We start from the raw sequence: 15554 nt of genomic DNA on the forward strand, positions 1-15554 counted from the left end.
TTTTTTTTGTTTTTCTTAAATTTTGGTTGGAATCACAGAGCTCAATGTGAAAGACTCATCTGTTGTATTTTTTATCAGTCTGATTTTGTTTCATGCAAAATTGCTATATCTATAAAAGCAAAACAATGAATGGGAAACCGCTTTTTGACCTCTTTGTAAAGGATCTGTCCGGTAAATGGTGCAGAGAGTGTTCAGTGTCCTCCTTTCCACCACAGCTTCAGAAGTGTCCATTTTGCAGTGAATCACAGAGCCACCCTTCCTGATCACTGTATTTAGTCTATTGTTTACCGTGTTACCAGCTCCAACCCACCTCCAGCAGACCACAGCAGTGTGCTGGGCCCACCACGACTGAGTGATAAGAGTATCACCATCATTTCTGCAGCTTACTTCTCACCCCCTTTTGGTATACAGCTTCTGTATTGGTTTTCCAGTTCAGCTTGTTGTCAGTATGGATGCCCATGTACCTGTACTTCTTCAAAACAAAGGACGTCACAGCCTCGGGCCTGATGCTGTCAGGGCCAGCAGCCTTGCTTTGGTTCTCAGGCTGTCTCCTAATCTGGCCAGAAGTCACACTCAAACAGAAGGTGTTTAACCGATGTGGGGGTGTTATCTACAGAATTCACTTGAAGAAGTGCAGCGTGGAGGCCAGCGTGTGTGGTAGGGAAGGCAGTAGAAAGCTGTGAACTAAAGAATCTGTGTAGCTCTTTGCTCTCTCCATAGAGTGCTCACTGGCTGGCTGTCACCTTAAACCCAGAGATCTTCTTTCCACACCACACGCCACTTATGTTGTTCGGCTTGAGCTCAGCCTCCAGCTTCCTCCTGTAGGAGTCCTTGCAGTTCCTCAGCTTCCCCCTTAGGTCGGGCTGCACTCTCCTCAGTTCTCCTCTTTCGGCTTTCTTCTTTTTATTAAGCAGTTAAGATCAGTAGTGATCCAAGTCTTATTGTTCTCAAAGCAGCATGCAGTCCTGGGCTGGTAAGTTGGCATGTTTACAATTTGATGCATTCAGTAATGCAGCCATGAAAACTGTTAGTGTCCTCTTTAAGTGGTCCACAAAATACATTCCAGTTGTTGACTCAAAGCGGACTCATGCATCGTCCTCCTAACAACTGGACACAGCTAACTGTTTAGACGAACGTACTTTGGTATCAGCAGGATTATAGTGAGAATATAGAGAGAATTCAGTAAGGGTTCAAAAAGGAGGTCACTGTAGTAAACTGCCTGTTAAAAGCAGTTTAAAAGATGAATCTGTTAAGAAAGAAAAGGAAGAAAAATAAATGGGATAAAAAAAATAAATAAATAAAAAATTGAAAGACAAGGGAGCCGATGTAAAAATAGGTTTTATTCTGGAGTTTTCACACCTCAAGTATAATAAAACAAACATACTGCACTCTGGTATACAAACATGACTGCACCAAAAATCAGTGTCAGACTGCATGGGAATACTTATGAATACTGAAACCACTAAGAGTCACATGAACTAACCACTCATCGAACAAAACAGCAAAAACTCAAACTGGACAATTACAGTCAACATCTTAACAAACACGTGAGCAACACACCGATGACATTACAGTGTTTACATATCATTAAACCACTGAAAAGTTTGCATTAAATCTAACATTTATTAGAGAAAGCACTGTATGCTCAATGCTACAGTTACACCATTTCATAACAAAACAATGTCAATAATTATAGTGTGGCTATCTGCATGGTTAACTTAATGAGGCATGGGAGTGACTATGAAGGGACACTGTAATTTGTGCAGGCACTTCAATGTATGCGGTTGGAAGGTCCTTGAGTTAAAGTTTTACAGTGTAAATCGATGGATGACAATTTAAAGGAAAAAGAAGGCGGCTTTTTGCTGGCATGGTTACAGGGAGCATTCACTGCATATGAACCATGAAGCACTTCTATCCTGATGTAGGTGCCCTCTCCTTATTAAAATACTCATTTTTTTTTTTCTTTAACCTGTCAACCATCTCCATTTTACACACCTCTCTGAAGACCAATGTGCAATGCTGCCAATGCCCCTGTCATAAAGCAGTTTAAAGTCTTAGAAATATGATCAGAGCATAGATTGAATCCTGCATTTTACATGAAACACTGTGGTATACCTTTAGTTTATTTGCTATTACAATGCAGCAATCTGTCACAGAACTGAGCAAAAACAAAGCGCTAACAGAGAACCTCAGCAGGTTAACGGTCAGCAGTGTGTCCTACTGGTATTAGGTCAGTACATCAAACTGACACGTGGATTTGTACACTGTATAGCCGACTTGCACTTTATCACAAAGATATTTTGCCAGTCTATACAGTGCTTAAGCACCATTACTATTCAGTACGAAGGACTTAATCAACCAGGGCTTTTCAGTCACTATTTTCTAATCCCAATAATATTTTCAAACAGTTCACAGTTTACATCACTTAGCTGAGTCAAAACAGACTTATTACATGAGGAGCACTTGTGTTAAAATACATAACCTGTGTTTTAACCTCGTGGTGGATCATAACACTGAAGAGAAGCTTGGCCTGTGAGTTTGCACAGTCTGCTCAGATGAAACAATAGTAGTAAAACCAACATACCTCAATGCCACACACTACGCATCAGACCAAAAAAGTACATTTAACAACATAAATGAGTATCTAATGATTTTATACTGCACATATTTTCTTAAGTATTCATATAACACTTAAGCAAAATTGTTCATTTTATGGGATACATTCTTCATAAGACCATTCCTTAAGGAGTGTTGAAGAGAGGCTTTTCAAAACAGTTGAATACAAAATAACATGAATTCAAAGAAATAAATATTAGGTGACACAATTAATCAAACAAACAAAAGGCTGGAGTGGAAGTTAAAAGGTTGTCTGCCTACATTTTTTTTTTTTAATATATAACTTTCATATATTTTCCCTTCAGAAAATCTCAATTTTAGTAAATCGGTCTTTGTTTGTCTCTAACAGAAAGGCTCTCCTCTTCAGTCCTCTGCTCTGCTAGATGTCTTATACTGGGTATTAATGAGAAGAGGAAAACTGACCAGAGCCTTATTTAAGGTGGACAAAGGCAATACATAAATACATACTGGATATTACTAAATGTTATGAAATTGAGGTCATTTCTTGCAAGCTTGCAAGAATACTAGAAGATGGAGTACAAGTAAAGAATGGAGTTTGTGCGTGCTAACTGAAGACAGCTATATATCAGAAATGTACACAACAAAATGACAGATTAGTCATTATTAGATTACAGATACAGTGAAACAATAACATCTTAAAATTAATGGGGAAAAAAAATTCATGAAATTTATGCAAATTTAGTGCTGAGTTTTTGATGGAGCAGCATGGAAAATAGATGTAACCACTGCCCATTTCCACCACCAGGTGGCCATCTGGCTTTGTGCAGGTTTCTACATTATGCACATAATGGAGAAGTGTAATTTAAAATGAGAATGGCTGATCTCATTTGAATGCCCTTCTCTTCACTTTCCACTTTGACTGTTCACAGATCCAATAAGACTGGTTTGGTGAAAATGTAGCAGCATGGCTACTGTGGTCTATTTTTAAGCATGTTTAAAGTAAGGCAATCTTACAAAATCTGTGATTAGGTATAAAGCAGAAAAAAAAAAAAGGAAGAGAAGGCCATTATGACATGAGCCACAGTGAGTGTGCCCTATTTCTAGATGGACTTGGGGCTAAAGTTGACACCTGGCCAATCATAGGTGTCCGGCAGGAAAGATTCATAGTCGGTCTTCCAGACAGTAGCCCGCACAAAGGCGTCCTTGTCCACTGGCTCAGGGTAGTGGAACGCCATGCCTTTAGCATAGAGATACTCCACCACCTTTAGTGGGAAAGAGAAAATTTATCACTGACCAAACGTAAGGGGTGACACAGGAACTACAACATGACTTTGACCAAAAGAAGAACAGTGTTTGACAGGTTATGTTACGGTTTGTCTGGCTGCAGGGCATGAATTTCTTTTTTTCAAAAAATCCGCTGAACACAGAGATTATTTCTTGGAGACTGTTAATATGTAAACTGACCTTGACAATAACCAAAATTTAAACTGGAGGAGGCTTACCTTGACAGCCATCTGGATAGAGACCTCCCTGATGTTGGACAGAGGAGGGTAGAGTCTGCCTTCTGCAAGCTCTTTATCTGTCAGCTGCTCTGCAAGTGTCTGAAAGGAACATAAGATTGCATTTACAATAAAGAATAATTTCTAGGTCACAAAAAACAGACAAAACTACTACTACTGTTTGTCTACCCACACTAGTCATGTGCTTTTGGCCAGTTGTAATTACAAAATTAATCAAACCCCTTCTAGTACTATTAACACCATGCAAATTCACAGTGTTTCTGACACTGAACAGTAACAAAAACACTGGCAACAAAGCACAGTGATCATCTGTTGCACTGATTAGTGTTAATGTATCAAATGCAGCCCAGCAAAGAGAAGCTCTTCATCTGTTATGCCAGTCTAGAAAGAGAGGGAAGAGGAGACATCGAAGGGTTTAACAGGGCTGAGATGAGCATATAGTGAACATAGAATAGAAGAACAGAATGCCTTTATTGTCACTATACAATTGTACAATGAGATACAGAGCATCTCCTACTCAGTGCAAACATGCTGGGGGGGGTCAGTTCTGCAGCACTATATACATATGAACAGTATTAACAGAGAAAAAATATATAAAATGTACAAATATACAAACCAGTGTAAAAAAGTAAATATGTAATAAATAGTGTTATGTATATATGGATGGATATAAGGGTGGTTATGGGCTTTGGGAAGAAACTGTATGAAGAATATGCATACATGAAAGAGTCAGCAAGACAATACAGGATGAGTGAGGGAAAAGTTAAAGATGAACTTAAAGAACAGGTAGAAAAATATTTAGTAGTGTCTTCAGACCTTGGCAGCCTCTAAGAAAACCATGTCACTGATGTGTCTCACTCCACTCAGGATCACAGCCAGGCCCACGCCTGAAATGCATGAAAACCAATTACAACATACTGCATTCAAATTTGCATGATGTAATGCAATTCATACCATCTTAAGAGTGCTGGTATTTAATGTAAATAATGAATAATCAATTTTTTTCCCTCTCACCTGGAAAAATGTAAGCGTTGTTCCCTTGTCCTGGTGTAAGGACACGACCATCGCTCAGAGTCACTGGACCGAAAGGGCTGCCGCTCGCAAAAAGACATCTTCCCTGTGAGACGCAGAAACAAAGCTTGAGAGGTGATGAGGTAGGAAAAACACAATTTGAATGCATAACTTAAGAGTTTGTCAAAAAAGACAAAAAACAGGAAAAAAGTTAAGCCTAGAAAAAAAATGTGTACATCTGTCAGAGTGTAGGCCTCCTCTGCTGTGCACTCTGCTTTATTGGTTGGGTTGCTCAGGGCAAAGATGATTGGCCGTTCATTCAGGGTTCCCATGGCCTTGATGACATCATGGGTAAACAGACGTCCAGCTCCTGCCACACCTGGAAAAAAGGAGAGACTGATTTATTATTACTGTTCAAAGAAGGTCTGAAATAAGACTACAACCTTTTTGTAACTGACTGAGTTTATTGCTTATATTAACAAACAATATTTTAATAAAATAGATATTTGTATAATTCTTTCTGGTTGGCAAGCAGTGCTACAAAGCTACAATTATATGAATACAAATAAATAAATAAATAAATAAATAAATAAATTAAAGGTCCACACCAATGATAGCTGTAGGTTTGATGGCATTGACAGCATCTAGGAAGCTCTGTACATCCCCTGGACTCTCATGGGTAAATGCTTCCTGGTTAGAGTCCGTTCCCTGCTGTCTTCCCTGGAGTCACATGTGACACATTAGACACAATTACTAATCAACACTTGTTCAGTGAAAATGCCGTTGACTGTTTAGACCGTGGACCAGCCAGGAAAGTAGACAAAATTGTATCATTTTCTTATTATAAATTCCTGTGTCACACACTTACCTTTACAAGTAAGCCATCTTTATCATACATCCAGATTTTCTTCCTGGCCTCAGCTTGGGTCATTCCCGTCTCCATCATGGCCATCACAATCAGATTGGCAATTCCAAGGGCAGCCTACCAAATAATAAATAAAAGAATGAATAAACAATAAAATAAAAACACAAAAAATTTTACACAAAGAAAACATGAACGATTATTCTCTAAATAGACAATGGAGAAACTCCTCAGGTTTTTTGTTCTGTTTGTGGTCAGTCGGGAACAGTACGCTTCTTCCAATTGTGCCTTTTTTGCCATTTTCAAATACGTAACAAAGTCAAGAGAACAAAAAAAACAAAGAAAATCTTGAGAAGTTCAATTGATTAAAAGGATGAATATCAGCTTACCTCTCCTGCTCCCAGGAACAGCACCCGGTGTTCAGTGATGGGTTTGCCAACTGCTCTCTGAGCTGCTAACAGACCGGCAAGAGCTACAGACGCAGTGCCTGGAAACATGTAGACAAACAGAAGAGTAAACAATTGAGTCTCTGCCTCAAAGACATCCAAACACTCATGGTAATTTGTCTAAAATCTGAAAGATTTTCAAACAAAACAGCTCATGAATGCATCTTATTTCAGCATCACTCACAACAGATGATTTCTGAAATGCTCCACAGTAATTTAATCCAACAATAAAAATTTACATTGAGTTTCAGGTGGACTCTAATACAGCAGCGATCCTTTTAGAAACAGCTCCAGTAACTTAACAGTAAGTCATTTGTATGGATGGGCCTAAACTTGCAAATCTTCTAGAACTGTTCTTAGCAAATACTCCGATCTGTAAATACTGCTAAACTTTGAGCCTTTGAATCAGCTGGAAAAATACATAAACATAAAACTGTAAGTTAAGCACTTTGTGTGGTGTAACCTGAATGTGAATTAGGACGACAGAGTCATACAACAAGGTAGACGTTGTCTGCACATATTTAACTACAGTTCTCTCAAAGTGTTGTGCTGTGTCAGGGGTTATGTGTGAACCTTGGATGTCATCGTTGAAGGTGCAGTACTTCTCCCTGTACTTTCTAAGGAAGCGGAACGCGTTGTGGTTCCCAAAGTCTTCAAACTGGATCAGCGTGTCCTGCCCGTATTTGTCCACGACAGCTTCCATGAACTCATCAATGAGATCATCATATGCTTTGGAGCGGTCTCGCTTCTGGTACAGCCCCATGTAAAGCGGATCCTTAAGGAGAGTCTAACGGGAGGACAAGGGCAACCATGAGAAGCCAAAGTAAACACCGTTATTATATTTCTCTTCTCTCACACATGCAATAAACAGAAAGAAAAAAACAAAACAAAAAACCAACACCTAGCCTTCCTACCTCGTTATCCGTCCCAACATCGATCACCACAGGGAGACATTTCTCAGGTCTGATGCCAGCACAGGCAGTGTACAGGCAAAGTTTCCCAACAGGTATTCCCATTCCATAAACACCCAGGTCCCCTAATCCCAAGATACGCTCTCCATCAGTTACTACTACTACCTACACAAAGAAGAGATGGAGGAAGCACATTAGTTGGAAAACTGAAGGTTAAAATTTGACATATTTATAAGCAACTGTCATATCTTTATGACATATTTTTAGACTTTTTTCCAATGTAATATCTGAAAAGGTTTTACTATAGTGAGGATTTTGAGACTTACTGCAACATTAGTGTCTGGCCAGTTGTCAAGGATGGAGCGGATATGTCCTCTGTCCAGAATGGAGATAAACAGGCCTCTAGAGGGATAAACAGGATGACAGTTTAGCTATTGCAGCAATCGTGATTAAATCCTAACTTTAACTAAGCAGAAAAAGAAAATGCATCTTCAGCATAAAACCACTTTTTAACATTATGTGCATAAGATTCAATACGCCTGCCATCAAAAATAAAACACGTAAGAGCTTTTCCTGACTAAAGTAGGTCTCCCTTCACTCGGTAAGGTCTCAAAGGTCTCGCCTGAAAGGAGCTTCTGTCCTAATTTTAGAAGAATCAATAGGATCTTGCATACATAACATTCCTGCTCCTTTAGACTGAAGATAAGAGCTGTGTTAGCCATATTTGGATAGACAATCTCAGACATGAACACAGTATTATTTGTCCTTGTTAGGATATAACCTTCAGAACTGGCTGTCAATATGCTGTGTCAAGACATGTAGCAATCTCTCTTCTCTTCCATATCAAGCTTTTCTGCACACCTCTGGACGATTTTCTCCCAGCGACAAAATACCTGGCTGTGTAGGACTGGAGCAACAAAACCTACATTAAAAACTCAAATTATCTGCTAAGGCCTTACTTTGGTCTTCTAAAGATATGTCCATACTGCGTACAGGCAAGCCCTACAGTGGGAGTGTAAACAATCGGCATCAGCTCCTCTATGTCTTCCATCAACACCCTATAGAAAAGCTTCTCATTCCTTTCCTGGATGCCCATCAGGTAGATGTACCTGTATGGAAAAAGAAAAGTTAAGCTGTGTACAGGAAGACAAATGCTCGGTTTTTATTTAAAAACATGTTTACGCTTTCCAGTACAACAAGAAAAATGCATCCTTACTTCTCCAGGGGATCGTGCAGCTTTTTGAGATTTTTCTGAAAGCGCAGGGCCTGAATTTCCTGAGTCTCCACTTTGGGAGGCAGCAAACCATGTATCCCCAAAATCTGACGCTCCTGAAGGGAAAAGGCCATACCCTGTGGAGGAACACAAAAACATGACATTTTAGTTTCTTCAGCTCCGCCTTTCTTTTCCTGACTGCCACCGTCTCCAAACCACACACAGCAGGTCTCACCACCATCTTTTTCCACTCTTACTGCTATCCTTCTGTCACAAATCACCTCTGACACTTGCCTCCACCCGCTCCACCCTGCCTGCACTCTCATGAATAATATGAGGGGTATTTTTAATGTGTGTGGTCAGGGTTGTTTTCATTCTTCAGACTACTTAAAGAAATTGAAAGAAAACTTGTCTGAGACTTCAGCCTGTATTATAGAATAAAAGGTGGCCTTGTGTTTATAAGACATGTTCATATAAATCTGCACTTGCTTCAATAAATTGCTCCACCTAGTTCCCATTTTTCTAGCAAAATATTAAGAAATAATGGGTGAGTCAAGATTTTTGCACACTACTGTATATTGCGTCTATTATCAACCTCTACTTGGGACGCTAAAAGTACTAACGCAACACCTCCTGTAACCGTCTGACATCAAAGTCTGCTGTAGCCATTTCTTAACAGGACGGTTTTTGTGAAATTTACTGGCAAACCATAAAAAACAGGACTCCTCCTGCGACCTGTAGTTGGGGGCAGGGCTTTATTTGTTTATGTCAACCATCCCCCTACTCATGGCTAAGGCATACCACATTTCTGTCCTGTTCTTTATAAAATATAGCAGTTTCTGGACTAACTGTTCATGTACTGTAATGTAGTTTGTTTAGACAGTGCACTGCCTCATTATGGGACCTTTAACTGAGTTTACCTTTTCAGCGTTTACAGAAATAAATTCAGGCTGACGGAATGAAGAAAAACAAAACGAAAGCAATTTTGCAGCAGGACAAAGACGAACGGAGAGTGGGGGTAGTAGTGGAGGAGGAGGAGTAGCCTCAAAGAAACCAATGAAGACCACTGTGGGCTGAAACACCCCAATTTTTAAATGAGAGGATGGGGGAGGTGAGAGGTGGATGCAATGTGTTTGCATGTCCCTGCAGTGTACAAGAGCATGTGTTCATGCATTTACAAGCTCCTGTCTGACTGAAATATGGGCGTAACAAAGAGGCCGCCATGCCTGGGGCTGCAGAAGGGGGCGGATTATTTTGTCAGAATGATGAATGCTGGGGCTCCCCTCGAAAAATGCTGAGTCATGCTGATAGAGCATTTCACTTCACACAGCTCTACCAATCAGTTCCTTTCAGCGCAATGCCACATGCTGCAAACACCTTAATCTAGCATTTGTCCTTTTGCATAAAATTGAAAGTAACATTTTTGTAAGATTTCAGCAGCTGAGCACTTCCCTATGAAAGACCATCTTGAGCAAGCCCATGATTAGCACTTTAGAAAATGCAATTTCAACACTTCCAAGACAGGAATACACTGGATAAAGGTATTAATACATTCTGTACAGTGAACACTTGCCCTGCACAGCTCATACCTACATTTAGGGTGAAGGAATTTGAGATCCTAGCCCTTTTAACAAAGTCATACCAGTCTACATTTCAAACACATTGACCTTTACTGCTACAGTACACTGCTGATGCAAGTCACATCAAGTACTGCTCTTATATTTGTAATCTAGAACTAGCTGGCATGTTCTCGTTTAGAAACTGAGACTTTGAGACTTTTAAAGTTTTATATAATGCTGTTTACTTATTATCTCAGTTATGTATGTGGGTGTCCTTTTCTCTCGGACTCCCACTCAGGATTTTTAATGGGTGCCAATTATAGTCATTTTGCCCATGCCTTTAACTTTAGATTACAGCATGCCATATAACGTCTGGCAGTGCTTGGTTGGTATGGTTGCTAGTTGTATTGTGAGGTAGTCAGGGAGGAGGGGAGTACTGACAGACCTGAAAGCAGCTCTATAGGCCTTTTATATCAGTGTTTTTCTATATAGTCTTCATTGCAAGCCTGCTTTTACAAACCATTATTAAAATCAAGTATGGAGCTATGCAGGAGCTCAAAAACTGGCTGAAAAAAAAAAAAAAAAACAGTAGTTGAAATCCCAGTTTGTGGGATCACTGGTCAGCTGGTCTGTGTCCAGTTTGCATGTAGGTTGGAATTTCTATATTTATCTGGTATGGGCTAAGTTTAGCAAAAGGTCAAATCACCTCAAGCAGCAAAATGTTCATGTTACAAATATCATTTGTAAGCTCTCAGTAGTTGGCAAACCTCCTGAAAAATCAAACCCTACAAGCCAAATGCTTCACAGCATCATTTCAATTTAGCAAATACACGACACTTTAATTGTCTCACTTGTATGCGCACTGCTAGATACCCTGCTGTGAGCATTTTAAAACAGACAGCGAAACTTTACAAATACCTTAAAGAAAAATTCAGAAAGCAGCCAAATAACAATGTGCTGGACAGGCATTGACAGACAGGCACCATTCATCATGAATAGTCAATAGCTACAGATATGGGAATACAAATAACTGAAGCATAAACTTATTTTACAACTTTTGTATTTTGGTTGCAGACTACTAAAAATGGTTATGCCAGTTTATATCAGTCACACTGCAAACAAGCTTAGCTCCCCACTATTCTTTGTCTGAGATATAAACAGATATTGGCATCTGCAGTGGGATAGAGTATGGCATTTAAACGTGTGGAAAATATGCAGGCCTAAAATTTAAAAGCTTACATTATAACCACTGTTATGACATCTTGCAGTAAATTTCTACCCATTTCTGGACACTGTAACCAAACAATAACATTTCAGCAATTCATTATAGTTATTTTCTGTCCAGGCACACAGAGAAAAATAATCCTTCTTCACATAATGACATAATTAACATTGATCAAGACAAAAACAGGCTGTCGTCACCGTGTCTTAAAACCCCAACACAAGGTAGGTCCACCTACTTTGTTGGTGCGAGGGCTGAGCATGAGGGGCTTGCCCTTTTCTTTGGTGTGGACCCATCTGCAAAGAGAGATGCATGGCCTCAGAGACCAGGTTGTCCTTAATCTGGACAACATGGTAGACAGTCACCGGTGTGGGTCCACTGGTGCTTTCTAGAAGATCCACTGGTTTCTGAGGGAGACAAGACAGGGAAAGATGAAAAAATACTGACCATGTGCAAATGATTTGCACAACCTGGCTGTAGAAATGATTATAGCTTTACTGACAAAAATATTGATGTGCAGCACAGTGATTACATCACCATGGTGACACATTTCAGATTTTAAGTTGTTAAGTCTTAACTGTCTACATGGTGCATTACCATTTGGGCTTTTTGGCAGGTTAGAGTCAAAGACTTAATATTAATTATTCTTGTTTCTGACAGTCAAACCGTGCAGTGCACTGTTACCAAAGCCTTTTAATATGACAGTATCAGATTATCACATCTTAATACGATATAAAGCTAACCGCAGTCAGTGCTGTCAGCTTACAGACACACACACCTATTCACAGTAGCCAATGAATCCTCTTTGTGTGCATGGACAGCACTTGAGGATTACAAATGCTGGAAGCAGTGGCCAACATTAATCTGGACGTGGCCTGAAGTGATTTAGTGTGCGCTCTAAGAAACAAAGCTTTGACAGATTGTCATAATCCCTTTCGTGATGAGCTCTGCATGAAGACACAGAACAAGATAAATCGCTATGGCATCATCCAGCAATGGACCGAAGGGAAAGACAGGCAAACAACAGGGCTCACATGACAGAAAGCAAGACTCCAACTAATAACTGCAGAAATGACCTGGCATGTGGACTGCAAACAAGAAGGAATGCAAAGATTTTCACTACTTTTAGACTAAAGCAGACAAAAAAAACCCAGTAAAGAACTTGGAAAGAAAGCGATTGGACTTCTTTAAATTTTGTGAAGAGATGTAAACCACTTCTTACAATTTTTTTGTATCTAGCAAAATTCCTGTTAGCCTTCCTTAATGTCACAGGAAATGCAATTTGACAACATTGCAGTTTCTATATCAGTTCCTTTTAAATAAGCAGCCAAGGCTTGCATTTCTGCAAAAAACATACTAAACTGAAATGCAAGACACACAAGGAAACCATAGCCGATTATTAGAAATAAGAATTAAAGTGTATTTTTCCATTGCAATTTAATCCCAGTGAGGCTTGAAATAGAATTTGTATTCATTTCTTGGCCTGGAACAACATGCAGCTGAGCTCAGCTGGCAAAAAAACAAAGTTGGTGTCAGTTAATGTGACAAAAGGCACTCATGTGTGCGGTCAGTATTATCCTGCCCCCTTCCTTTCCTTGTTCATCCACATTTTATCATAATTAAAAATTACCAACACAAAATGAAGTTGTATTAAGCTAAACAAATATTAAAAATACAATATCATGCTATGCTGATGAGCAGCTATATCAAAACAAGAAAACAACTGAAACGCAAATTAGCCTATCCTTTTCTGATCAACAAATTCAAGCACTTCACACTGAATTATGTATCCCTCTATTTGACCATAATGTCTGGATGAAGGAAACAACAAGTGGAGCCAGCTGGACGAGATGCTGCTTAGAAAGCAGCATTAAAGCAGCAGACTGTATAAGCAGCTCCAACAACCAGCAGACATTTTAATGATCTGTTGATTTAATATCAAAGAGGAAGCGGTCTCGATGCAGCGTCTGTGAAATGTCAGTCTTTATGACTCAAACTGTACAAAGATCTTTTCTTGTTAGGTTGTGTTTGCGACCTCTTTCAGAAGCAAAAAAAGGCCACGGCTAATGGGAAGGATAATGTTTGATGTGGTGTAGATAAGAAATTATTTTTCCATTTGTAGCAAACAAGGTAATCTTTGTACATGTGCCAGCTTCGCATCATTACTGTAACACAGAGCATGAACGCACACTTACAGCCAGAAAGTGCTTGGGACTTTCTGTAGGAGTAATTGTCTGCAAACAGAGTATGAATGGAGACAAGAAACCTGCCTATAATTATGCACCTGGACTGCTCTAAATGGGAATCAAAATGATAGCAAAATTGTGCTGAGATCAGAAAATGTACAGCATGAGCTCACCAGTACTGCAGCTAGATACAGATGCTCTGTAAGTTTAGAAACCATAACTTAGAAACGTTTAATTAAATGCCATTCAAAATCAGGCATCTCACTTGCCATCTGTCTTCCTGTGGAGTACTGGTAATTTAATTTCTTTGTAAACAGGTGAGACAAATAAGGCAGTACAATTTAAACTGCTAATAAATCTTTTCTTATTGGTTCTGGAATAATAACTGGTGCAAACAACAACTGTGTTAACTAAACCAGTCATAATGTAATAACATGCATTCAATCCACCCTCTTGTGCACACTGGGCACCTTTTTTCAAGTTCCGAATCTCACCCACATGCATGATTTTAAGTTTAAACCTTTTATGGTCTCACATGATCAGGGTAAAGTGGTTTGAAGACAGATGATACTTTAGGTTATTAGTTTCCTCAACTGACCAGACAGACTTAACACAGCTGTTAGGTGTGGCCTTACTAACAGGTTATTGTTCTCAGTCTTTCTCACTCACCCTGTCAGTGTGTCTGATCACTGAACGTAAAAAACCCACTGGTGGAGGTTAAATATTAGCAGAACCTGCAATAAAAGGCAAGGAAACACTCAACTGTCCCAAGCTTTAACACTCAAGGGAATGAGAAGATAATTGGGGGCAAATGCCAAATGTGACCTTATAACATGTTGGAGATCTTTCAAAAACAAAAAACAAAAAACCCCAAAAACTGATATCCACCACAACTGCAAGCCATTAGCCTCACAACCACAGGAGCTAAAAGCTAACCTTTTGCTAACTTTAAGTTAAAATAAAGCAGAGGGTGTCGTCATTTGAACACCTCTGTCACCTAAGTCTTAATGTCTGAAGCTGCTAAACTGATTAAGCACACCGACACTAGGCACTTTTTATTCGGATGATTTAGCTAAATGCAGTCACTTACTCATCACAGCCCTGCTTGCTGCCATCTCTCTTGGCTCAGTAAGCAGGAAGTTCTCAAATGACACACACTTTCTGCAATTTAGAGAACAACGACTCCGCTTACCTGCTCTTGAGTAATATAATACTGCCGTTCAATGTCTGTTAGGCACAACTCTTATGATGTTCGCTGTGCCTAACTTCTGTGGACTGACCCTGGGATTAGCCTGCCTGCCAGCACACATACACCAGATTGAGTCGCGAGGAGAGGACACGCTGTAGAAGAACCCGGCCGCTCGACCAATCAGATGCTGGGGTTTCCCCTCTCGATTACCGTAAATACTCCAACACGCGCATTTTATTTTGCGCATGTTATGTCATATTACTAGTTTATCCTAAGCTGTGGTACTGTATTGCGTAGAAAATTTGTGGCTATGTGGTGCGTGTGTGGTTTACATATTTATCTAAGAAGCAAAACATCCCTGTTCAGTCTTAGGAGAAGACATCTCTCTGGGATGTGTCAGGAAGTGCATCCAGGATAAAGAATCTGCCAAATCAGACATGCAGAGCTACCAACTGTGCTCACCCCTTATAAGCCCCCCTATATAAGAATAAGGAAGTATCTACCATATATTTATTTAAAGGTTACACAGAAACTGGTAGATAGTGATGAACTGAGTTTAATAGTGCCCATGCTCTGAGTAAACACTCATTGCTCTCCTAAACTAACCTACAATAATATTGACAGATTAACAGATGTTAGGATATTGCTAGAGGTCTTAACAGAAGAATGCAAAAAGATCACGAAAGGCATATTTATATATTTATCTGAAAGCAACAAAAATGGAATGTATATTTATTGGCATGATTTAATGAATGCTAAATGTAGATTGTACATAAAAACTGACAGTGTCTTTCAGTCGATATGTATGCTGATTTTTTTAACACACTATTTTATACAAGAGAATGCATTTACATTTTA

The 15554-nt window shown here is 39.5% G+C and overlaps 1 protein-coding gene across 1 annotated transcript; it reads right to left on the bottom strand.

Annotated features, from left to right (window-relative positions):
- Positions 1–1322: 1322 nt before the first annotated feature.
- me2 (malic enzyme 2, NAD(+)-dependent, mitochondrial) lies at positions 1323–14854 on the bottom strand. The gene is made up of 15 exons (XM_040051114.1): positions 14700–14854; positions 11560–11728; positions 8544–8677; positions 8287–8436; positions 7654–7729; positions 7331–7492; positions 6990–7203; positions 6360–6457; positions 5977–6090; positions 5717–5828; positions 5345–5487; positions 5112–5214; positions 4914–4984; positions 4080–4178; positions 1323–3839 (listed from the first exon to the last, which is right to left on the bottom strand). Exons 2-15 carry the CDS (start codon positions 11671–11673, stop codon positions 3678–3680), a joined length of 1752 nt encoding a protein of 583 aa, XP_039907048.1. The 5' UTR covers positions 11674–11728; positions 14700–14854; the 3' UTR covers positions 1323–3677.
- Positions 14855–15554: the final 700 nt, after the last annotated feature.

The sequence above is a fragment of the Simochromis diagramma genome, unplaced genomic scaffold, assembly GCF_900408965.1.
Source record: "Simochromis diagramma unplaced genomic scaffold, fSimDia1.1 OVJJ01000131.1, whole genome shotgun sequence".
NCBI lineage: Eukaryota > Metazoa > Chordata > Actinopteri > Cichliformes > Cichlidae > Simochromis > Simochromis diagramma.

Bases quoted from the DNA above. Each gene is read 5' to 3' on its own strand.
- me2 (XM_040051114.1), bottom strand. From the start codon at position 11,673: ATGTTGTCCAGATTAAGGACAACCTGGTCTCTGAGGCCATGCATCTCT. The intron at 5,829-5,976 runs GTAAGTGTGTGA...ATGTGACTCCAG, and splicing joins AAGATGGCTTACTTGTAAAG to GGAAGACAGCAGGGAACGGA. The intron at 5,488-5,716 runs GTGTGGACCTTT...CCTTTTTTCCAG, and splicing joins CAAACCTACAGCTATCATTG to GTGTGGCAGGAGCTGGACGT.